Source organism: Camelina sativa, chromosome 14 (genome assembly GCF_000633955.1).
Source record: "Camelina sativa cultivar DH55 chromosome 14, Cs, whole genome shotgun sequence".
NCBI lineage: Eukaryota > Viridiplantae > Streptophyta > Magnoliopsida > Brassicales > Brassicaceae > Camelina > Camelina sativa.
Genome location: NC_025698.1, coordinates 2,069,474 through 2,092,234, shown reverse-complemented (window position 1 = coordinate 2,092,234; position 22,761 = coordinate 2,069,474). Strand labels below are relative to the sequence as shown.

At 38.5% G+C, this 22,761-nt stretch overlaps 6 protein-coding genes across 10 annotated transcripts in view; 5 read left to right on the top strand and 1 right to left on the bottom strand.

Moving 5' to 3' along the window:
- LOC104739051 (NEDD8-activating enzyme E1 regulatory subunit AXR1) overlaps positions 1-3,269 on the top strand; it is a gene marked incomplete in the record, with an annotated part of 4,039 nt that extends 770 nt beyond the window's left edge. Inside the window, 12 exon segments of the mRNA XM_019235212.1 lie at positions 20-181; positions 386-496; positions 622-701; positions 810-960; positions 1,052-1,145; positions 1,312-1,400; positions 1,572-1,645; positions 1,733-1,895; positions 2,039-2,124; positions 2,438-2,521; positions 2,602-2,782; positions 2,916-3,269. Of these exon segments, the coding sequence (XP_019090757.1) occupies positions 20-181; positions 386-496; positions 622-701; positions 810-960; positions 1,052-1,145; positions 1,312-1,400; positions 1,572-1,645; positions 1,733-1,895; positions 2,039-2,124; positions 2,438-2,521; positions 2,602-2,782; positions 2,916-2,999 (1,359 nt within the window).
- LOC104739050 (probable beta-1,3-galactosyltransferase 2) lies at positions 7,600-10,607 on the top strand. 4 transcript variants are annotated; one of them, XM_010459297.2, is made up of 11 exons: positions 7,600-8,024; positions 8,138-8,234; positions 8,328-8,392; positions 8,496-8,707; positions 8,788-8,851; positions 8,951-9,023; positions 9,110-9,230; positions 9,330-9,417; positions 9,504-9,629; positions 9,709-9,818; positions 10,137-10,607. In XM_010459297.2, the coding sequence occupies exons 1-11, from the start codon at positions 7,912-7,914 to the stop codon at positions 10,283-10,285; spliced, it is 1,218 nt and encodes a 405-aa protein (XP_010457599.1). In that variant the 5' UTR covers positions 7,600-7,911; the 3' UTR covers positions 10,286-10,607. The 4 variants fall into 4 exon arrangements, with proteins under 4 accessions (XP_010457599.1, XP_010457598.1, XP_010457597.1 ...); XM_010459296.2 differs by having other exon boundaries at positions 8,319-8,392; XM_010459295.2 differs by having other exon boundaries at positions 9,110-9,417.
- LOC104739049 (ent-kaurenoic acid oxidase 1-like) lies at positions 10,704-14,226 on the top strand. The gene is made up of 9 exons (XM_010459290.2): positions 10,704-10,932; positions 11,865-12,173; positions 12,308-12,785; positions 12,874-13,137; positions 13,226-13,315; positions 13,405-13,483; positions 13,577-13,683; positions 13,764-13,888; positions 13,973-14,226. The coding sequence occupies exons 2-9, from the start codon at positions 11,935-11,937 to the stop codon at positions 14,061-14,063; spliced, it is 1,473 nt and encodes a 490-aa protein (XP_010457592.1). The 5' UTR covers positions 10,704-10,932; positions 11,865-11,934; the 3' UTR covers positions 14,064-14,226.
- On the top strand, positions 14,494-18,187 carry LOC104739047 (uncharacterized TPR repeat-containing protein At1g05150-like). 2 transcript variants are annotated; one of them, XM_010459288.2, is made up of 2 exons: positions 14,494-15,359; positions 16,060-18,187. In XM_010459288.2, exons 1-2 carry the CDS (start codon positions 14,846-14,848, stop codon positions 17,985-17,987), a joined length of 2,442 nt encoding a protein of 813 aa, XP_010457590.1. In that variant the 5' UTR covers positions 14,494-14,845; the 3' UTR covers positions 17,988-18,187. The 2 variants fall into 2 exon arrangements, with proteins under 2 accessions (XP_010457590.1, XP_010457589.1); XM_010459287.2 differs by lacking the exon at positions 14,494-15,359 and having other exon boundaries at positions 15,370-18,187.
- LOC104739046 (probable membrane metalloprotease ARASP2, chloroplastic) lies at positions 18,206-19,616 on the bottom strand (the record flags this gene model as incomplete). The annotated part of the gene is given in 1 exon segment (XM_010459286.2): positions 18,206-19,616. A coding segment is annotated over 1 exon segment (1,332 nt). The 3' UTR covers positions 18,206-18,247.
- LOC104743154 overlaps positions 21,857-22,761 on the top strand; it is an 11,110-nt gene continuing 10,205 nt past the window's right edge. The window contains exon 1 of the mRNA XM_010464267.1: positions 21,857-22,526. Coding sequence (XP_010462569.1) covers positions 21,857-22,526 — 670 coding nt within the window. The remainder of the gene's footprint in view (positions 22,527-22,761) is intronic.

Here is a 22,761-nt window from a genome sequence, read left to right as displayed (position 1 = left end):
TTTTTTGACATGTGAAGTCGATTTGAAGAGTGTTGGCCAGTCTAAAGCCAAATCTGTTTGTGCGTTTCTCCAAGAGCTTAATGATGCTGTTAAAGCTAAGTTTATCGAGGAGAATCCAGACACTTTGATTACCACTAACCCATCTTTCTTCTCCCAGTTCACTCTCGTTATAGCTACTCAGGTACTATTCTGTTTCTGTTTGTTCAGTTGGTATCTTCTCTTTATTGATTTGTGTGCTCCAACTTTCCCAAGTTGTGATTCTTGCTTACAGTCAATCACCAGGCAGAGTCTTCCCTGTCCTTCAGGGGATATTGCTATATTAGTCTTTTCAATGTTATTTTTAACTCATTTTTCCATCCCATTTTCCGATGTTGGTTTCTTGTAGCTGGTGGAAGATTCAATGGTGAACCTTGATAGGATCTGTCGGGAAGCTAACGTCAAGTTGGTTTTGGCTCGCTCTTACGGCCTTGCTGGCTTTGTTCGCATCTCTGTAAAGGTAATTACCCTATATGTGTCGGATAACTATACTGTGTTGTAGTTAATTATGGCCAATAATATGCTGCGGTTAGGATATTTACCACGGGGAAATACGCTAAGTTCTATTCTTTTCTTGTTTATCAGGAGCACACCTTAATTGACTCAAAACCTGATCATTTTCTTGACGACCTTCGCTTGAATAATCCATGGCCTGAACTCAGGAGGTTCACTGCTCTCGTTTTCTCTCTCATTATGTTGTTCTTGCATCCTTTAACATTGTGGTTGTGGCTGAACGATTGAGTGAGATCTGATAATTATTCATTGAACGGCAGTTTTGTGGAAACCATCGATCTAAATGTATCAGATCTGGCTGCACATAAGCACATACCTTATGTCGTCATTCTTGTGAAGATGGCTGATGAATGGGCTCAATCCCATGGTGGTAATCTTCCCTCGACCAGAGAAGAAAAAAAAGAGTTTAAGGTGTAGTTTTTTTTTGTAACGTAGCAAATTCATTAGGTAGCCTGCTTTCTTCTGCTTCCTTGTTCTAATTTCTATATCGTTGAAATCTAAGGATTTGGTTAAGTCCAAGAGGGTAACTATGGATGAAGATAACTACAGAGAAGCTATTGAATCCGCTTTCAAAGTTTTCGCTCCTCGTGGAATCAGTAAGTAGATATCTTGTTTGGCGTGGGTAGAACTTGAATTAATATTTGGTGCTTCCATGCCGCATATGTTTATTTTTTTAATGGTCGAGTACTTCAGCTGTATGTTGATATTAGAGGTCAAATCACAGTATCCCTTATGTTGAACCAATTTTGTTTTCTCTTCCAGGTTCAGAGATTCAAAAAATTAGTAATGATAGTTGTGCTGAACTAAGTTCAAATTCTTCGGATTTTTGGGTGATGGTGGCGGCTCTGAAGGTTTGAAACTTGCAACTTGCTTTACCAAAACTCATATTGCAAGTGGTTGGGCAAAATTTCAGGGTTTTTAAATTGTTCAGAGTTTTATTGCAATAAGTCTTATGTTTCCATTGACCACAACTCACTTTGATTTGACCTCATAAAGTACTGATACATAAACTTTACCTGCAGGAATTTGTTGCAAACGAAGGTGATGGAGAGGCACCCCTTGAAGGCTCTATACCAGATATGACGTCTTCAACTGAGTGAGTGCACCTGCCTTCATGGCACTGAAATCCATCTTCAATCTATTTTTCACATTCATAATGCAGCTGTATGCTTGTCCCTTGCAGACACTATATCAATTTGCAGAAAATCTATTTAGTCAAAGCTGAGGCTGATTTTCTTTTCATGGAGGAACGAGTAAGAAACATTTTAAAGAAACTCGGTCGAGATCCTAGCAGCATTTCAAAACCAACAATCAAGAGCTTCTGCAAGAATGCAAGGAAACTTAAAGTGAGAGTATACTTATCTTCGAAACAAATTTTATTTGACTTCAAATGTTAATGCTCTGCCTGTTGCGTATTTGCTTTTTCTTTTGGAGGAGTATCAGAACATTTGTTTTGAGTAAAACATAAACCGCATTCCGTGCTTTGTAGGTATGCAGATATCGTATGGTAGAGGACGAGTTCAGCAATCCTTCTGTAACCGAAATTCAAAAGTATTTAACAGACGAGGACTACAGGTACGAATGTCTTCACAGAATTTTCCCTTTTCATATGAGTACAAAATCAACAGATGTCATTTCTACAAAACGGTTGTTCTTTTGTCTGTCTCATGATACATGCAGTAAGATGTTGTGATTAAATATTGTACGAGCATTTTGCAAAACTGCTAATTTTTTACAGTATAAGTTATTCATTTAGTTAACCTGAGCTAACCAAATCTTTAGTTCATCTTAGGCTTACACAGCAGCAAAATAGATGCTGGCTTTAGTTCAAAAATTTTCTTTTATGCTTGCATGTTTAGCTCTTATGCTGATACTGTTACGGTTTCAGTGGTGCAATGGGGTTTTATATTCTACTCAGAGCTGTTGACAGATTTGCTGCCAACAATAACAAGTTTCCTGGGCAGTTTGATGGGTAAGAAACTCATTATGGCATGAAGCTCAATCTTATATCTTTGTTTGGCTATTAACATGCAATATGTTTTGCTTTGCTAGAGGGATGGATGAAGACATTTTTAGGTTAAGAAATATTGCCTCGAGTCTTCTTACCGACTTGGGCTGTAATGGCTCTGTAGTCCCCGATGACCTCATCAATGAGATGTGCCGGTTTGGTGCCTCAGAGCTTCATGTCGTATCTGCCTTTATTGGAGGAATCGCGTCTCAAGAAGTCATCAAGGTTCGATTTATATATCCTTCTTACTGTTTCAATTTCAATAGTCTTATTGGGAATTCACCAGCTTTTAGACATACATACCGAGATGATTTAATTTGTAGTCGTCTCTCTCTCTCTCTCTCTTTCTTTGTTGCAGCTTGTCACGAAGCAGTTTGTTCCGATGGTGGGGACGTACATCTTCAATGGCATTGATCACAAGTCTCAGTTATTGACCTTGTAGAAGATCTTTCTTTACACGTTGGCTTGAGAGAGAGAGAGAGAGAGAGAGAGAGAGAGAGAGAGAGAGAGCTTTTATCATATTCATATCCATTGATTCTTCATCTTGCTTCGCTTTGTCCTTGGGGTTTACAAAAAAAAAAAAGTTTGAGGTTGCATTTGTGTAACATTGAGAAGATTGGGTGAAGCTAGTTTCATAAAATGGGCCAGAGTAAGCCATTTTGCACATGATTCTAGTCAGCAAAATGTTTAATGAGATGATTTCTACAAATCATAGAGAGTCTTCACCTTGTGGACGATTTTGCATTATGTTAACATCAAAAGTTGCAATCAAGAAAATGGGGTCCAAGAATAAGATCAATCAAAATGGAATATTAAAATTGTCTGGAACGTAAATGGGCATCAAAGAATCAATTACATCAATTTGCTACTTCAAGAAAAAAGATAAGAGCCACAAATATAATTTGGAGATTTTGGGGGAAATAAAAACAAACAATTAGAAACGGGTGTGGGGTTATGGCAAATGCTTTATGCATGAATAATAGAGGCCATTGAAGCTCGGTGGGTTACACTTGTTTACTGCCATGGCATTTCGATTTCGATAAATATATAAATTACACCCTTTCACTTGTTTATTTTTAATGTCGAACGCAGCCGACATATCTGCGTCTGTCGTTTCCATCTAGTCATCTACATTGAGTTTAAACTTTGTGAATAGCATTTGACAAAAGAAAAGTTGTAATGATGCGAAACGGATCTTTTAATTAATATCTAAAACGATCATCAATAACGTAACTTAGCTTATGACGTATTATGGCACGGCATTGGCACTTATACAATTTGATATATGTTTATATATATAAAAAAAAAATGAAAATCATATTTTTATGATAAATTTTGGTTTATCTTAACAAATCTATGGTGTATTTAGCAAAACAATTAATTCATCTTTACAGTTGAAACTTCAAACAAGATCATATTTTGCTAATAAATTAAAGGCACTTATACTTGATTAAAAAGCACAAAAAAAATTTCGACTTTTATTTTAATGTTATTGCTTTATATTCATACTTAATCAACTTGAATACGTGTCTCAAAAAAAAACTTAAATGAAAGAGAGCTTCTGATTAGAAAAAAGAAAACACATTGTCGTCTATATACGGACTGTGGGACGTAGAGAGTTGTTGCGTCCCATGCCAATAATATGTATTCAAGAATTCAGCACGAGTTGGATAGTAGGAGTTTGAGGGATCATCTCTCCATATAATACAGAAAATATAATGGTTTTTGAAAGGAGGATTTAACAACAAGAAACAGATAGATGTACGGAAATGGGATGCCAGCTTTAAAGGGGCTTTGCTTGAAGAAGACCAAACTTAGACATTGAATTAGGTATAGTGGCAGTCTCCTCTTTCAAGCAAAGCACCTAACTTCTACCATCCTCTCTCACCGATTCATTGATTTCCCAATTTCAAGTTCGTAAAACATATACTATTGTTTAATATTTTATGACTACTAAAATTCTGTATCGATCTTGTTCATTGGTTGAATTATTTTCACTTATACATGAAAATTGCTTTCTTTTTCTTTCTTATATATAAACAAAATCTCTGTTTTTTCTTCTTATTAAATATCAATAAAAGAAAAAGAAAAAAAAACAGAAAAGAATTTGCTAAAATTAAGCCATTATTCGTTACAGATTTTTTTCTGCCACCTAGCTACTAATAAAACTAGGACATTGTTTTTGAGATTAAACATATGTGTGCAACATATCGATAACATTCTATAAATTGTGTACGTATATGTAGTAGACAAACATGTTTGATATAAAACCATGTGGTTTGATTTACAGCTATTGTGACACACCTTACACGTTATACTTGACCATCACCCCTATTCACAAATTAATATTTGCTTATAATTATGCATTAAAAAAACCATAAGATAGCATATTAACCGGATTAAAAAATATATCAGTGATAGATCTGATGATACAGAGCTATGAACATTATTAAATAAAAGTGGATAACATTGATCCAATCAAATTCATTGCAGTCTCGTCTGTTTGTTATTCAAACAAATTATAGCACCGACTTCTTGAATACTCACATGCCATGAGCAATTGAGCACAGCCATCGATGGAATATTACGTTTAGGGCAAAATTAGACCTTCTTTTTCTTTTTCAAACATTTGCCACTTTCTATCTACTAATCCTCTGTCATTCATTGTATTAACAGAAATACCATTATTTATAATTTATTTGAATTTCTTGCGAAAATATTTATTACATCTATATCCTCATCTTCTTGTCTTATTTATGGTTGTACCACCGCCATCAATTTTCCAACAACTATGAACAACTAAATTTGAAGCTCTTAATGCTTCAACAACCCGATTTGTTAGCTTAAATAACACGCAATGCTATGAGAACTTCATTTTCTTCTATCTCCTCTCCATTTTAATCTAAAAAATTGAAAGTTCGTTAATCTTGTTATATCTCGTGAACAAGAAAAATTGGCGTTGTGTTTCGGGCAAACAATGGAATATTACGATAAGAAATTAAAATTGAGTTTTTTTTTTCTTTTTGGTTTTCCCCAACCAATGAGTTCGTAAATCTGGTTGAGAAAAGAATTAGAGTCCACCAGACAATACCAAACTTAAAATGATAGTACTATTTTATTAATCAAATGTAGTATGTGTGTGTTTATGTTTCAGTTACGCATGAATTTGTATGTGTTCCCTAGGACTGAAAAAGATGTCTTTTGAACTGAATTTCAACGACATTGGGAACGGAAATTTTTATAAATTTGGTTAACGTATAGAGCATCTTTATATGGAAGACATGATTGGTTAAATTAACTCAACTAACATGTACGTAAAGAAACTAAATTTGCAAGATATATGTAATCACCGTATATTAGCTTTTAAAAATCCAGTATTTGTCAGAGACATTAACAATGACCAATATTGTCGAACAAAACAAAACAAAACAAAATAATCCATATCCACAAAAATGAAGATGCACAGATGCAGGATACTCCAAAAACTAATACGGATCGAGCTGCAGAACCATATAAATCAAAGGGGGATTATTAAAATTCATGAACAAATCGATGGCCAAGTCATGTGGCATCATTTTGGACAGAAGTTACACAAACTCACATACAGATTCATCAGTGGATTTATGATACATTCATGATGACACGTGGAAAACCTCGTGACGTTGGACCCACTAGTCATTTTTGGGATACTGATTTTGCAGTGAGCCTTGTGATGCAAAACGAAAAACATCACATGATGGGCTAGTACAGTCGCAGAATCTCTCATCTCTCTCTCTCTCTCTCTCTCTCTCTAATGAACTGAAAAGACCCGACTAAAATAGTAATAACTGTCTTTTATTTCCATCTGACAATAGGTAACCGATACATATATAATGCTTGTTGATGTTGCATGTAAAAATACTAAAGTTCAACGGGTCAAAAATGGACGTGTTATTATACGATGGCGAGTGGCATGCATTAAACTAAAACTAGACGTGTGTAGGCTAGCATTTATAAGGCTTGTGCTATGAAAAAAAAACTAACGGTGTTGGTTCGTTAAGATCACGTGAAATTGAATGAATACGCTGGGGTTTTTTACAACCAATATATATTGAAATGTCAATTACTATTTACCAACCAATTTAAGTTCCCCCACACCTATTCTGATCATGTGGCGAGGGCCAGCTCTAAGCTAAAGTCAGAATCAACCAATAAAAGTGCCTCTCTCATTCATTCCAATGTCTCAAATCGCTATACGCATAAACACATGGCATCTGTGACACACCTAGTAACGTAATTAACGTATTTAATAACTAGGCTACTTACATGTTACGTATAACATATTACAACTCGAAAATAAATAAAATTTATCTAGTTTGTTGTTTTGTATCAACAAGTATATATATATCTAATATATAAAGAGACCAAAAGACCAAAAAATCGTGGTACCATGCTTATTTTTTGTTTGTAATAACGTAACTGGTAAACATTCATTAAGAAATTAAAAAATCATACACATAATTACTTATATCTTTTTCAAGTGACAATAGCGTTTTGTTTGTATCATAGTGATTGGGTGAATAAAGGTATTTTGACTTTACAAGCATTATATGAATCGGTGCAGAACAGTTAAAAAAGAAAGAGATTGTGGTAACTTTATAAGCATTATATACATTTGGTTAATAACATAGGACAAAAGAAAACCTATTTACCAATCATTTAAGACTATCTGAACGTATAATAATATCCCAAACATATTTAAAGGTAATATATACTCAAAAGCTTTCTTTTCCAGATTAATATATTTTTCTCATCTACAAATATTTTGTTTCTGTGTTACAGAAAAAAAACCTTAATAGGGACCGTATTATTGTCATTACAAAAATGATTCGAAAATTCGAATTAGGAATCATTATTAAATGGTGAAGAAATATAATAATTATATTTACTTACCAGGACAGATTGGTAAATGTACCAAAATATAGGGACAGATTGGTAAATTTAACAAGAATATTGGTGAGTTTTAATTAAATAAAGAAGTAGAGAGACGGTTAAGAAGTTCTGATTTCGTCGTCTCTTCTCTTTAACGTCGTCTTCGTCTTCTTCTTCTTCATCTCTCTCTCTCTGACTCTCTCTCCAATATTTTCCCTGCGAAAATCAAAAGGAGCTTCTTCAATAGAGATAGAAAAAGAGAGCTTCTTCAATTTTCTCTCTCGAACTGTGAAATCTCAGGTTCTGGTTTCGGTTCGGAAGCTCTGGTGAATTTGGTTGTTCCTTCCTATGTCTATTTCTGGGTTCTTCCGATGATGGAGCTCTCTGGGTTGTTGTTGAGATAGCTATCTCGAGAGTTCTGGGGATCTTTATTGGAGAGGAAAATGTCGACGAAGATGAAAGGAGAGTATTCTTCTTCTAGAAGCTTCGCTTCAAGGAGATATACTATATTACTCTGCTTAGGAAGCTTCTGCCTCGGTTTGTTCTTCACCGATCGGTAAATTTTTTGAGAGTATTCTCAACTCTAAGTTGTACTTAAATTTGATGGCTTTTCCTACTAATAAAGTCACTATCTTAGAAAACTCATGATATTGTTCTTGTTGGTAGCAGGATGTGGAGTATTCAGGAATCTAAAGGCATGTCTCGTCCATCTGTAACCGAAGCTGAAAGATTGAAACTCATCTCTGAAGGCTGCAATCCAAAACCTGTGAGTATTCAACAAACAACATCATGGATTTTGTTCTTTGTTGGTTTGGTTATATGAGAAAAATCTGATTGGTTTCTCCATTAGCTTTATCAGAAAGAAGTCAAAAGAGATCCTCAGGCTTTGCTTGGACAAGTAGCCAATACACATATTGCATTACAGTGAGTTTTTTTTTTATCTTGTGCTTGTGTGATTTCAAAAAAAAAAAGAGCTTTCTTGAACTTTTTGATGTTTTAACAACTTTTTTTTGTGTGTGATTTGCAGGACATTGGATAAGACTATTTCTAGCTTAGAGATGGAGTTAGCTGCAGCAAGGTCTGTGCAGGAATCTTTACAAAACGGTGCTCCTGTGTCAGATGATATGGGGAAGAAGCAACCGCAGGTGAAGAGACGGTATTTGATGGTTGTAGGGATTAATACAGCTTTTAGTAGCAGAAAGAGAAGGGATTCTATTCGAGCAACCTGGATGCCTCAAGGTTTTAATAACACTTTCCTTGCCTGGCACATGTTTATCTTTGATCAATTATGTTTCCTTGATGGTTTTATCGGTTTTTAGGTGAAAAAAGAAAGAGACTTGAAGAAGAGAAGGGGATTATTATCCGGTTTGTCATTGGTCACAGGTGAGAATACAATTTCCATTAGTGTAAATTTAGTTTCTACTGTGAGTTTTTTCATTCTTGTTCACTGTATATTGATGATGTGTGTCATTCATTTTATAGTGCCACAGCCGGGGGGATTTTAGATCGAGCTATAGAAGCTGAGGACAGGAAGCATGGAGATTTCTTGAGACTGGTATACTTCTGATTTTGGTTCAAGTTAAAGAAGTACAAGGCCTATGTTTTCAGCTCGTGACTTTTTCTCCCTTGTTATTGATATAGGACCATGTTGAAGGGTACCTAGAGTTGTCAGGCAAGACGAAAACTTACTTTTCTACAGCTTTTTCAATGTGGGATGCAGATTTCTATGTCAAAGTAGATGATGATGTTCATGTAAATATAGGTAAGTTCTCCAAACGAGTTGAATTGGTTTTATGTGATGTTGCATATGTCATGCTGGTAAATACTAATGGATTCAATGTTTCACTGAAAATGTCTGCAGCAACTCTTGGGGAAACTCTTGTTAGACACCGGAAAAAACCGCGGGTCTATATTGGTTGCATGAAATCTGGTCCTGTCCTTTCTCACAAGTAAATCCATCTCTCAGTTTCCTCCTTTAAACCATTTTTAGTTTTGGTTCGTCCTTTTGCTAAGTCATGTTGGTTCTGTGGAGCAGAGGTGTGAGATACCATGAGCCAGAGTACTGGAAATTTGGTGAGAATGGGAACAAATACTTCCGTCATGCTACTGGACAGTTATACGCTATTTCAAGAGACTTGGCTTCTTATATATCAATCAATCAGTAAGCTGAAGATTCGGTTACATTGAAAGTCATCTTACCTCGTGAGTCTCTTCGTTCTTATATATGTTAAATGTTTCAGGCATGTTCTTCACAAGTATGCGAACGAAGATGTTTCATTAGGAGCTTGGTTTATCGGAATTGATGTGAAACACATTGACGATAGAAGATTATGCTGTGGCACTCCTCCTGGTATGTCTTATGCTCTTTTTTGTCTCCTGCAAGTTTACTAGGCTTGCTTTGATACTTTCTAGATGTGTATAGATATTGAGAGCTTAGATAAAATATCAACATCATTGGTGTTCTGCTGTTCTGCACCTAACTAAAGGCTTAAAGTGTAGAGACCTTATCTAAAGAGATGACTCGTCCCTATCAAAGTCTCTACTGATACAAAGTCTTACCAAGAACCTAAATGTTTATGATTTGACAAAAACATCAAATCTTACAACTTGTTTCAAACCTGCAAATATACTCACAAGATGTTAACAGATTTAGTATTTGGTATTGCAGATTGTGAATGGAAAGCGCAGGCTGGAAACATCTGTGTAGCATCATTCGACTGGAGTTGCAGCGGAATCTGCAGATCAGCAGATCGCATCAAAGAGGTTCATCGACGCTGCGGTGAAGGCGAGAAGGCTCTTTGGAGTGCCACATTTTGACATAGAAACACATACAGTAAATGATAAAACATAACGGTTTTGTTCATCCCCCAAAACAGCTCAAAGATCAGACAAAAGTACAGAGATACAATTCCAAGAGGCTAGAGTTATCCACTTTTTGTATTCATAGGTACATAGGAGAGGCAGAATTAGAGAGATAAGTGTGGAAAGTGGAAACCTCGGGCAAGAATCGCGATTGCGTTTGGATATGTTTCGATTGTGGCGTTTCAGTTTTAGTAGTGCATATAAGGAACGCCATGCCTGTATTCGTTTCAGGAGCAAGTTGTGGATTTGTTTACATCAATACAAAACTATGCCCTCCTTCTTTTGCCTATCAAACTACATATTGCACAGCATTGACATAAATCTAATTACCAGGAGCTTTAAAACTTCTTAAGCTTAGCAGTGTCTATAAAGTTACTTAGGTAAAGAAAAAACTTGGGAAAGTTGGAAAATTGTGCATAAAAATTCATACTTTTATTTTGTCAGACACACACTTTGGTTCTGACCAGCGTCTTCTTACTCGAAAACTAAGAAATTGGAGATGCTGAAGAAGGTGACTGCGACCGGTTTATCGAGGCATGGTGTTCCGTTTGCAGAATCTGAGGGTCAAGTGGTCTCTTTTGTCTCTAATTGCCTTAATAGAGGTATGATTCTCTCTTTAGCTTCCCCGATTCCTCTCCATGTGTGTTCCTTAGTCTTCTGTGGCCACCAAAGTTTTGGTTTTTGTTGTTGTTTGTTGGTGTCTTAATCGGAATGTGAAGTGGTCGTTACTTCCAAATCGAAGTTTCCAGGACCAAGAACTTAGTGAACTCACTTGTGATCTGGGTATAGCCGTATAGAGAATTACGTTCAGAGACGACGAATTAATGGATTGTTTTAGTTGTGATTAATCTCTAACTGATTAAAAGTAAACAACTTGAAGACAAATGTGAACAAAGGGAGAAATCGATAAGATTTTTTTTAGTATTGATGCTGGTTGAGTGTTTTGTTTCTCTACTGGGTTTGGGATTGTTGTGTTGTTTGATTGATGTGTTTTACTGTTTTGTATTTGGTCTGTATAGTCTCTTACATTCCTGCACCATCTCCGTTTCCAGGTTTTGCATCCTTCTATAATTTAGAATCTCTCTTTTTTTTTTTTTTTCCATCAATCGAGATTAGTTCACATATCTTTCACATCAAACTTGCATTCAAATCCTAGTATTTTATTTTCTGGTGTTTGCGAGTAGTTCTTGATTGTGTAAATTTATTTGTTCATTCACATGGATGGGGGTATCAATGGGACCTTGTTGATGGATTGGTATGTTTTTAAATGGTATACACTCATGCTTGACACATGGAAGAACATGGTGTGTCATTGTCATAGAAAGCCCACAAGCCCCTTAGAAATCTCATCTCCTAATTATCCAGTTGAGATTCTCTTGTGTCCATTTAAAGAAAAATAAGATGTAATATTTAGTAAAATTCAAGTCTAAGAGATATATTGCCAGTTTTATTTAAAGACTACAAGGTAGTCTTGTAAGTATACCATGTAAGTTGTAATAGGTGTGACTGATCTTATACACATATCTTCATGAAGAGGAGGATGCAGATATCTATATAAATAAGAAGACAAAAGGGATGGAAACTTAACTAAGCGAAATACAACTATGGCGGAAACAAAGAATTGGATCCCAATATGGTTTCCTTTGATGGTGTTGGGATGTTTTGGTCTGAATTGGTTGATCAAGATGGTGAATGTGTGGCTCTATGAGTTCAGCATTGGGGAGAACATGTACTATCTGCCACCAGGAAATTTGGGTTGGCCTTTCATTGGCAACATGTTGTCTTTTCTCAGAGCTTTCAAGACTTCTGACCCTGACTCCTTTACCCGCACTTTAATCAAAAGGTACTCTATTTTTATATTTAAAAATCTTAAAGGTAAATACGTTTACCAATCCCGTGGATATGTTACAGATTCCGTATCCATGTTATATCTTGATTTTGATTTTGGGACTTAGTTTTGTTGTCAATGATGTGTAGGTATGGACCTAAAGGTATCTATAAAGCACACATGTTTGGGAACCCAAGTATAATAGTAACAACACCAGACACTTGCCGGCGTGTGCTGACAGATGATGATGCGTTCAAGCCAGGTTGGCCAACATCTACAATGGAACTAATTGGAAAGAAGTCATTCATTGGTATCTCTTTTGAAGAACACAAGCGGCTCAGGCGTTTGACTGCTGCTCCAGTCAATGGCCATGAAGCCCTCTCTAATTACATACCGTACATTGAAGAAAACGTTATTACCGCTCTGGACAAGTGGACCAAAATGGGAGAGTTCGAGTTCTTGACTCATCTGCGTAAGCTTACCTTTAGGATCATCATGTACATCTTTCTCAGCTCTGAGAGTGAGAATGTAATGGATGCATTGGAACGAGAGTATACCGCTCTTAACTATGGAGTTCGAGCAATGGCAATCAATATTCCTGGATTTGCTTATCATAGAGCACTCAAGGTCTAAATTAAACCACTTTTTTTTCTTTTTCAGTTTTCATTATCCTATCTCTTTAAATATTTTGAGGATCATCATGTTTTATTTACAGGCGAGAAAAACACTTGTATCTGCGTTTCAGTCAATAGTTACTGATCGCAGAAATCAAAGGAAACAGAACATTGTATCGAATAAGATAGATATGTTAGACAATCTACTTAATGTTAAAGATGAAGATGGAAGAACTTTGGATGACGAAGAGATTATTGATGTTCTTCTGATGTATCTAAATGCCGGTCATGAATCCTCTGGCCACACCATTATGTGGGCTACCATTTTTCTACAAGAACACCCTGAGTTTCTACAAAGGGCAAAGGTAAGTGGAGAAAACTATTTTATTTCCTTATCGTCATCTTATACTATTTCATATGTTAATATATGTTTTGCATATGATGGCACTATAGGCCGAACAAGAAATGATCCTGGAAAATAGGCCTGAAGGACAAAAAGGTCTAACTCTAAAAGAAACCCGGCAAATGGAGTTCTTATCACAGGTTAGATTTTGGTCTTCTATGAGTTTAGCACATTAGAGATTTTGTTGGCGATTTGTTTTAGGCGATTGAAAGAGATGTTTCTTCACTAGGTTGTTGATGAGACACTTCGAGTCATAACATTCTCACTCACCGCTTTTCGGGAGGCAAAGACTGACGTCGAATTGAATGGTTGGTATCTGTGTAAATAAATGAATTATATGAAATACAAAACACCTTTCTAAATGGACATAAGAATTTAGCATGATTTGATTAATCTTGCAGGCTACTTAATCCCAAAAGGTTGGAAGGTTTTGACATGGTTTAGGGATGTCCACATAGACCCTGAAGTGTATCCAAATCCAAGAAAATTTGATCCTTCTAGATGGGATGTAAGTTTAGTGTCATCATCTTACATTGTTGGAGCCATAGAAATTTGAATTCATTTTGAATGTTTGGAGAAAATTTTCAGAAGGGCTTTGTACCAAAAGCTGGTGCGTTCCTTCCTTTTGGTGCTGGAAGCCATTTATGCCCCGGAAATGATCTTGCTAAGCTTGAAATTTCAATTTTTCTACATCATTTCCTCCTCAAATATCGGTAAGACTTACAGAATTTGAATCTTGAAAATCAAATATGTCTCGTGTTATAGCTTGATATATCCATGGAGATCCATATTGGCAGGGTGAAACGGAGCAATCCAGAGTGTCCTGTGATGTATTTGCCTCACACCAGACCAACTGATAACTGCTTGGCAACAATTAGTTATCAGTAAAACGTGATTCTCATCTTCACCGTTAAGTTTGGTTCATCAGTTATGGAGTCTTGCGACTCTTGTCTTTATTTTTGGTTGGAAACTTCATCAGACTACTTACTCTGTTCCATGAAACAGAGCTTTGTTTTTCTTCAGTTGGTGTAATAATATCTTTGTTTGCAAATCATAAATCACTTGTTTCAAAAGAATAAGCCATGTCATTCACGCAACTTTACTCCTTAAACATTCTTCTTAAGTTAGCAAATCATACACGTATCTAGATTTTGTCGTGAACTTGACTTAGTTCAGAAATGTTATTTATTTTTGGATCTTGTGTGAGAGATTAGAAGTGAGAACAAATGCAAATAAGTTAGATAGATAGCTGTCAAGATGAATAATAATAGGATAAAAATGGTTGAAGGAGAGAATAATAAGCCAACACCAGTACACCACACCCTGACAATACTGTCAAACACTTATCTGCTTTCATACAAAGACACAGAGACAAAAAAAAACAGCTTGGAGTCCTCTTGTCATGTATGGACCGTTTGATAAAAAAATATTACGACTTTGGTTTTTTTTTTTCTCTTTTCTTCCTTAAAGAAACAGTGAAGAGAAGCTTTACAGATCAGAGAGAGAGGATCCAATGTCGAGATTCTCGCAACGAAGCCCTGAAATTGATCAATCTCCCCTCTCCTCTGTTCCCTGCATTTGATTTCCTTTTCTAGGTGGTCGTTGTTTCCTTATCTTGAATCCTCTGTTCTGTTTTGAGATAATAAAGGCGGAAACTTTCCTATAAAAACATGGCGACTAGAGGAAGCAGATCGGAGAAAGTAAAGAGAATATTCCAGCAATTCGACGGGAATCGCGATGGTGGGCTTAACCGAGAAGAGATGGCTGCTCTTGTCGTAGCTGTTAACCCTAGGGTTAAGTTCAGTGACGAACAGATCAACGCGATTCTCGACGAAGTGTTCCGAACCTACGCTGAATTCATCGATCCAAACAAAGGTTTGACCTACGACGGTCTCCTCCGTACTTACGACGACGGCGCTGGAGATGTCGACAGAGATTTCGATGCATTAGGGCTTGAGCTAATCGCTGCTGATGAGACGATTAAAGGCTCTGAGGCGGCGGCTTCGTCTTCTTCGATTACAGATGAGAGAGCTGTTGAAGCGCAGAAGAAACAGAGAACAGCTGCTTGGGCGGTGTCGCCTAACCACGGGATCGTTTTTGACGAGACGTGGAAGTTAGTTGACGATTTGGAGATTCTTGTGAAGAGATTGAAGTCGAAACAGGAGAAAGATGGGAAATTGAAATCTGNTTACAGATCAGAGAGAGAGGATCCAATGTCGAGATTCTCGCAACGAAGCCCTGAAATTGATCAATCTCCCCTCTCCTCTGTTCCCTGCATTTGATTTCCTTTTCTAGGTGGTCGTTGTTTCCTTATCTTGAATCCTCTGTTCTGTTTTGAGATAATAAAGGCGGAAACTTTCCTATAAAAACATGGCGACTAGAGGAAGCAGATCGGAGAAAGTAAAGAGAATATTCCAGCAATTCGACGGGAATCGCGATGGTGGGCTTAACCGAGAAGAGATGGCTGCTCTTGTCGTAGCTGTTAACCCTAGGGTTAAGTTCAGTGACGAACAGATCAACGCGATTCTCGACGAAGTGTTCCGAACCTACGCTGAATTCATCGATCCAAACAAAGGTTTGACCTACGACGGTCTCCTCCGTACTTACGACGACGGCGCTGGAGATGTCGACAGAGATTTCGATGCATTAGGGCTTGAGCTAATCGCTGCTGATGAGACGATTAAAGGCTCTGAGGCGGCGGCTTCGTCTTCTTCGATTACAGATGAGAGAGCTGTTGAAGCGCAGAAGAAACAGAGAACAGCTGCTTGGGCGGTGTCGCCTAACCACGGGATCGTTTTTGACGAGACGTGGAAGTTAGTTGACGATTTGGAGATTCTTGTGAAGAGATTGAAGTCGAAACAGGAGAAAGATGGGAAATTGAAATCTGATACTAATAACAACAACAGTAACAATAACAATGTTGATGCGTTTTCTGATGCTGGTTGGTCTAGAGAGTTAGGTCCGTCGTCTGAGATCTCTGATAAGAGAATCTATTGGGAAGAATCGAGTCATGACTATGGTGTGTTTGTCAAGGAATTAGGTGTTTTGAGAAGTAAAGCAGATGGAGCTAGATCGAGAGAAGAAGCTTTTGATGGACATATGGCGATTGGTAGGGTTTTGTATGAGCACCAGTTGTTTAAAGAAGCTCTCGTTAGCTTCAAGAGAGCTTGTGAGTTGCAACCCACTGATGTGAGACCTCATTTCAAAGCTGGGAATTGTCTTTACGTTTTAGGGAAGTGTAAAGAGTCTAAAGATGAGTTTTTGTTGGCATTGGAAGCGGCTGAGTCTGGTGGGAATCAATGGGCGTATCTGCTTCCTCAGATTTATGTCAATCTTGGTATCTCGCTTGAAGGAGAAGGTATGGTTTTGAGTGCTTGTGAGTATTATAGAGAAGCTGCGATCCTATGTCCTACGCATTTTAGAGCCTTGAAGCTTCTAGGTAGTGCATTGTTTGGTGTAGGAGAGTATAGAGCAGCGGTTAAGGCATTAGAGGAAGCTATATATTTGAAACCGGATTACGCTGATGCTCATTGTGATTTAGCTTCGTCTTTGCATTCAATGGGTGAAGATGAAAGAGCTATTGAGGTTTTCCAGAGAGCGATTGACTTGAAACCTGGCCATGTTGATGCTTTGTATAACCTCGGAGGGCTTTACATGGATTTAGGTAGGTTTCAGAGAGCTTCGGAAATGTACACTAGGGTCTTAGCTGTGTGGCCTAACCATTGGCGTGCTCAGCTCAACAAAGCGGTTTCTTTGTTAGGTGCTGGAGAGACCGAAGAAGCTAAACGAGCGCTTAAGGAAGCACTGAAACTGACGAACCGTGTTGAGTTGCACGATGCAATATCTCATTTGAAACATTTGCAGAAGAAAAAGGGTAAAAACAATGGAAATGGTAATGGAGGAGAAGGTCCGTTTATTATAGTGGAACCTTCCAAGTTCAAGACTGTGGGTGAGAAGACGACTCTGAGACCAGATTTAGCCACGGCTCTACAAATTAGAGCCTTTCAGAAGGTTACAAGGCTAGGGAAATGTGATGTGGAGGCTGTGCGTAAGGAGATGAGAGACAACGATGTTCCTGTATCATACTCCGGAAGCGGCGGGCCAACGAAATCAATCCGGAAACCAAATTTAGAGGAGATTCTCAGGCGTCTGCTTAACTCATTGAAACCAGAAACATTCCAAGGAGCCATCAAGGCGATAAACGAGAAAATCCTATCGCTTCTCGATGATTCTGGTTCAGGAAGAGTCGATATGGGTATGTTTTACGCTGTGATTGCTCCTTTATGCAGTGGACATTCGGACAAACGGAAAAGAGTTGCTTTTGATGCACTTCTTTGGAGACCTGTAAACGAAGGAAGCTCTCAGATTACAAAAACGGATGCAGTCAAGTACATTAAACTGTTGAGAGCTATTTACATTCCATCACACGGAATGAGTGAAATGTTAGAAGTTCACGGGGAAGAAGAAGCTGACTCAATGACAGTTACGTATAATCAGTTTTTAGCAATGTTTGATGATCCAGATTGGGGATTTGGTATCATGTCTACGATCCTTAAACTGGAGGCAAACGATAGAAACCGTCATGGAAACCAAGTTTGCTCGGTTTGTCGGTATCCGGTTATCGGATCACGGTTTAAAGAAGTGAAAGCCCGGTTTAGTTTGTGTAACCAGTGTTATAGTGAAGGGAAGGTTCCTCCTTCGTTTAAACAGGAGGAATACAAGTTCCGAGAATATGGGAGTGAAGCTGAAGCCATGAAAGCTAAGTGTGTCTGTTTTTCGATGCAATCTCATAAAAAGCCTATTGCCACCTGATATAGACAAAACAAAAAGGAACTAACTCATCAAGCGTGTTTGTTCGGATCTCTGTGTGACTGTGTCTAATTTGCAAATTGTAACACTTTCTTTCTTTCTTTTAACTTGTCTGCATAGTTTTCAGTTAAGTGTATGATGATAATGATTGATGAGACTGTGTATTGTTGTTTTGGTAAATCACGCAATTGCGTTATGTTGTTTAGGTTTCTCTCATTCTCTTCAAAAAATACTTTTTGTGTTCTATCTCCAAAAAGATTAGATTACAACATTTCTTTGATAAAATCAAGATTAAGTGTATCCTTGACGATGAGAAACAAACCTAGGAATAACACAAGCATGATTCCAGACGACATGATCCCTTGTTCCACCTCTAACGGTAACTTTCTCCCACCTCGAACAGCTTCCAACAAAATCAATGCCAATGTTCCGCCATCTAGAGCCGGTAAAGGCAACAGATTGATCACCGCAAGGTTTAGATTCAGCAATGCAGCAAACTGGTATAGACCATCCGCGTTTGATCTCGCTACTTCCGCTCCAACCGCAATGATCGCAACTGGACCAGCGACTTTACTAGCGGTTTGAGAGAAGTTCAAGAAAGTCTGTTTTAAGCTGTCCAAGACATTGTAAGAGAGTCCAAAGAACTCTCTACCCACGTAACTAAAAGTCTCCGGTACATTCTTCGGTTTAACCTTCGAGAACCGAAGATTCGGTGAAAGCTGAACACCGATTTTACCAGTCCCGTCGAAACTCTTATCCGGAGTGATCCGGATTTCGAAATCCTCTACCCCTCTTTTGATCTTGAGCAACACATTGTGCTCCGGGTTGTTCTTAACAACATCAACAACTTTGGAAACAGAATCAGAACGGGAACTGGATAGCTCAACGCCATCAACGGCTAAGATAACATCTCCACGAAGCAATCCACCACGAGATGCAGCAGAGAAAGATTTAACATCAGGAACAAGAACTCCAGGAAACGATTCTTGAACTGGTAAACCAACAGATACCACTTGAGTAAAGATTATAGCGTAAGCGAAGACAACGTTAGCGACAATTCCAGCTGAAACCACAATCACTCTATCCCAAATCGGTCGGTTCTTGAGAAGGTTTTTATCGTCTACAGGGATATCACTGTCGGGGTCATTATCAGGGAATCCAACAAAACCACCTAAAGGAAAAGCTCTAAGAGAGTATTCGACATTCTTGGAATTGAACTTGGCAAGAATCGGACCAAACCCTATTGCGAACTTACTCACACGGATACCTTGAAGAGTAGCAGCTAAGAAGTGACCAGTCTCGTGGACGACGACGATCGCTGTGAGAACAGCGCAAGCTTCGAGAACTGATTCGAAACTACCGGTATCGAATCCAGCGAGAGCTCGTGGACTGTGATGTAGGTATCTCTTCTTGTTTATGAATAAAGCTCTGTTCTTGGTGCCGTAGAGGGTATGGTTTGAGAGATTGGTTGAAAGATGAGATTTTGGGAGATGGGTTTTGGATTTTGGAGGAAAATTTGAAGAAGGGTTGATGGAGTTAGAGAGGAAGTGAGGGATACGATGAGAAATTGGAGAAGAAGAGATGTTTAATAGCATGATTTCGTGAGGTTTAGAGAGTTGAGAGTACGGAGAAGAGGAACTATTGAAGCCATTGAAAAACAGAGGAGATGATGATAAAAGAGAAAATATGAAAGCTCTATGTGTCTGTTTGTGGATAGGATTGACCAATGACGACGACAACACTCTCGTTTCCTATTTGGTTTCTTCTTCTTCTATTTGTTTACATGTCGACGATCGATCAAATTTGCAGATTGCTTATTGTCTGTTCTCATAAACTTATGTAAAACTATGTGGGCTGTTATTAGGCCAAATTTTGAACCTCAAGCCCAGTAAGAATGTGATACTTTTTTTCTAAAGAAAGCTCACAAATTTGACTAATACGTAAACTGATGATGAGGGGATCGTTTTCACTTTCCGATTGGTTGATAAAAAAAGCGTTCATAGATTCATCTTTTCACTGAGTGGAAATTTTGTAGCACAGGCGATCCATGCATCATCCACTAGTAACTGACCAGGTCCGAACGTTTGTTGTAGACATATATACTGAAAGAAAGAAAATATTAGTCAATGCTTGCTAGGTGTAATCTTATCCAAGAAAATAGTATCTACATTATTATATGTGTTAACATGTTTTATTACCGTACATCACTCACATTCTTACGAATTTGAACACAAATTATGATACAAATCCGAACCATTAAGTCAAATTAAATCGAGTTTTATTATCGAAGATTTTTTTTTTGTTTTGATCGTTGTATAAATGTAGTGTCTAAGATATGTGTAAGGTTTTTTCTTTTCTGGCTTTGAAATTTCGAGATCTATTTAAAATGCGGAGAAAAGAAAATGATGAATTCTTGTACCAGAAAGAGTGGAGAAACTAGCTGGCGAGCACATTTTAGGGTTTACGTGAGACAAATGATCAAATCGAATAGTTTAGACACATTTTCTCTACTTGACTCAAAAAGGTTTTTTGGGGTCAAGCTAAGTGATAGTTTACCATTAATATTGAAAGCGTAACATTCTAGTGGATGGTCATACGCCAATTATTCTTTCTTTTGCCGACATACGACAATTATTCTATAATCAAATAAATTAGTAGTACTGTTTTGGACTAGTTAGCCAACAATATATATAAATAAGAAAACATTACTAATAGATATAGAATAAAACATCTAACGTAGTGTGTCATGAACAAAACAACGTGGCCATTAAGTTTTCTTACTCTTTTTTACTTATGCAACATGATTGTATTTAGGCTTATGACGAAAATGGTTTGTCTTTTGGTTATAAGGTTGTCATTTCCAATGATTTCTTGTTATATGAGTTTATTATTTTCATTTTACTATTGAATTAATCAGATTTATCTCTAGCCGCACGAATAGTGAAGCCATCATCAGTGTTTGATCATATTTTTCACGAGACAAGTGTCTTTCTTTCTTTTTCTTTTGGTTAAAGGAGACGAGTGTCTTTCAAATCCTAGTAAAAGATGATCAATTTGAAATCTACACTTGGTTGGTTTTTCCTATCCGTAAACGAGAAAGGGACCAGGTTCAGTGAACCTGTAAATTTCATTCTCCATGAATTTTCAAACGTAAGCATGCTTAAAAGCAATATATTATAGTACTATATAAAGACTCCTATAATATGAAAGTAACCAAATAAACTAGTCATCTTTAGCTTTTCATCTACTTTCTTATAATTGATAAAGAAGAAGTTGGTGAAACATATGTTTATAGTTATAAGAGTCGTATCGCACCATATATATGCACAAGACTATATGCATATTATGCATATGGTTTGGCCCGAGAGAGAGAAAGAGAGCAATGATCCTTATGACTTCTCAGGCAACTCATGATCATCACTTCACCCTCGATCGTACGTCTCTGTTGGACATGGGCCGCGCCCCAATATGCCACTCGGCCCAACAAGACGAATTCTGTGATTCCGGCCCGACCAAAATGGATGCAAATCATTGATAATCCGTAAAGGGCAATCTCGGGAATTCACGATGGGAACCCTAGAAGACCCTCGGTCTACAGTCCACTATATAAAGAAACAGTACTCACTGGAGAAAGGGGGAGGACTCGCGTACAATACCCCGAGAGCAATACTTTGCGTCTAAAAACTCTTATTATTCTCTGTATAATTTTCTGTTAGCTTCCGAGCTCATCGTGACTCACTCGTTAGTTCTCCTGTGAACTGACGAGCACGATCTTGACTCGTTTTAGTGACGACCTCGCATTCCTATCGTTAATAAAGAACAAACTTCACTCTTTCCTTCTAAAATCGATATTTATNGAAATTTCAAGATTCATGACGAACCCTAGCGACGAGCTCAACGAAGCAACAGAGCAACCGATAGAGCAACTAACGGAGCAGCGATGGGGGCGAACGAGAGCACGAACCGTACCACCTCTACCTTCTTCAACCATCTCAGCCGAAGGCCCCTTGCCGAGCGCGACACCTCCGCCAGCGCCCGACGCGCCCTTCGAGCCTCTTACAACTGCTGCAGCCGGACCCGGACCTGTCACCGACCAGCTGGTAACTGACGCCACCGCTCTCCTCAGCGCCGCCCTCACGTGCGCTGCCGCTCTCCCCAGCGCCACTCTCACCAACGCCGCCGCTCACCCCAGCGCCACTCTCCCCAATGCTTTGCCCATCCAGAGGAGCGGGCTCGACGACCTGATGCAAGTCATACTCGATCGACTCGACGGTCAGGAAGCGCGAACAAATGAACGGCTCGAAGCAATCGTGGCGGCACAAGAAGCATCGCAAAATCAAATAAGCAGGCTCCAGCAACGACGGAGCGAGCGCCGGAGCGAGAACGACCATGGCGAGCAGCACGCGAATCCACCGCCCCCTGCACCGCTGTCCGTCGAAGAACGCTACGAAGGCCACAGACGCCGCCCAGCGTCTATAGTCGTAGGATCCATCGATCGACGTAGCAGGCGGGAACCAGCTGACGAACACCAGGACCGTCAAGGCCAGCGGAGCCGAAGCCCACGGACTCCGACATTACCGGCCCGACAGTCTGAGGGAGACCTCAAGGATGAAACAATACGGCGCCTCGAGACGATGCTCCACGAGCTCTCCTCGAGAGTACATCGGGCGACGAGCTCCGCTCCCAATCTCGATCGAGTACTGGAGGAAGTCCAGCGCTCGCCATTTACAGCACGGATCTCCCGCGTTCGCATTCATTACGTGAACAAATTCAAGTT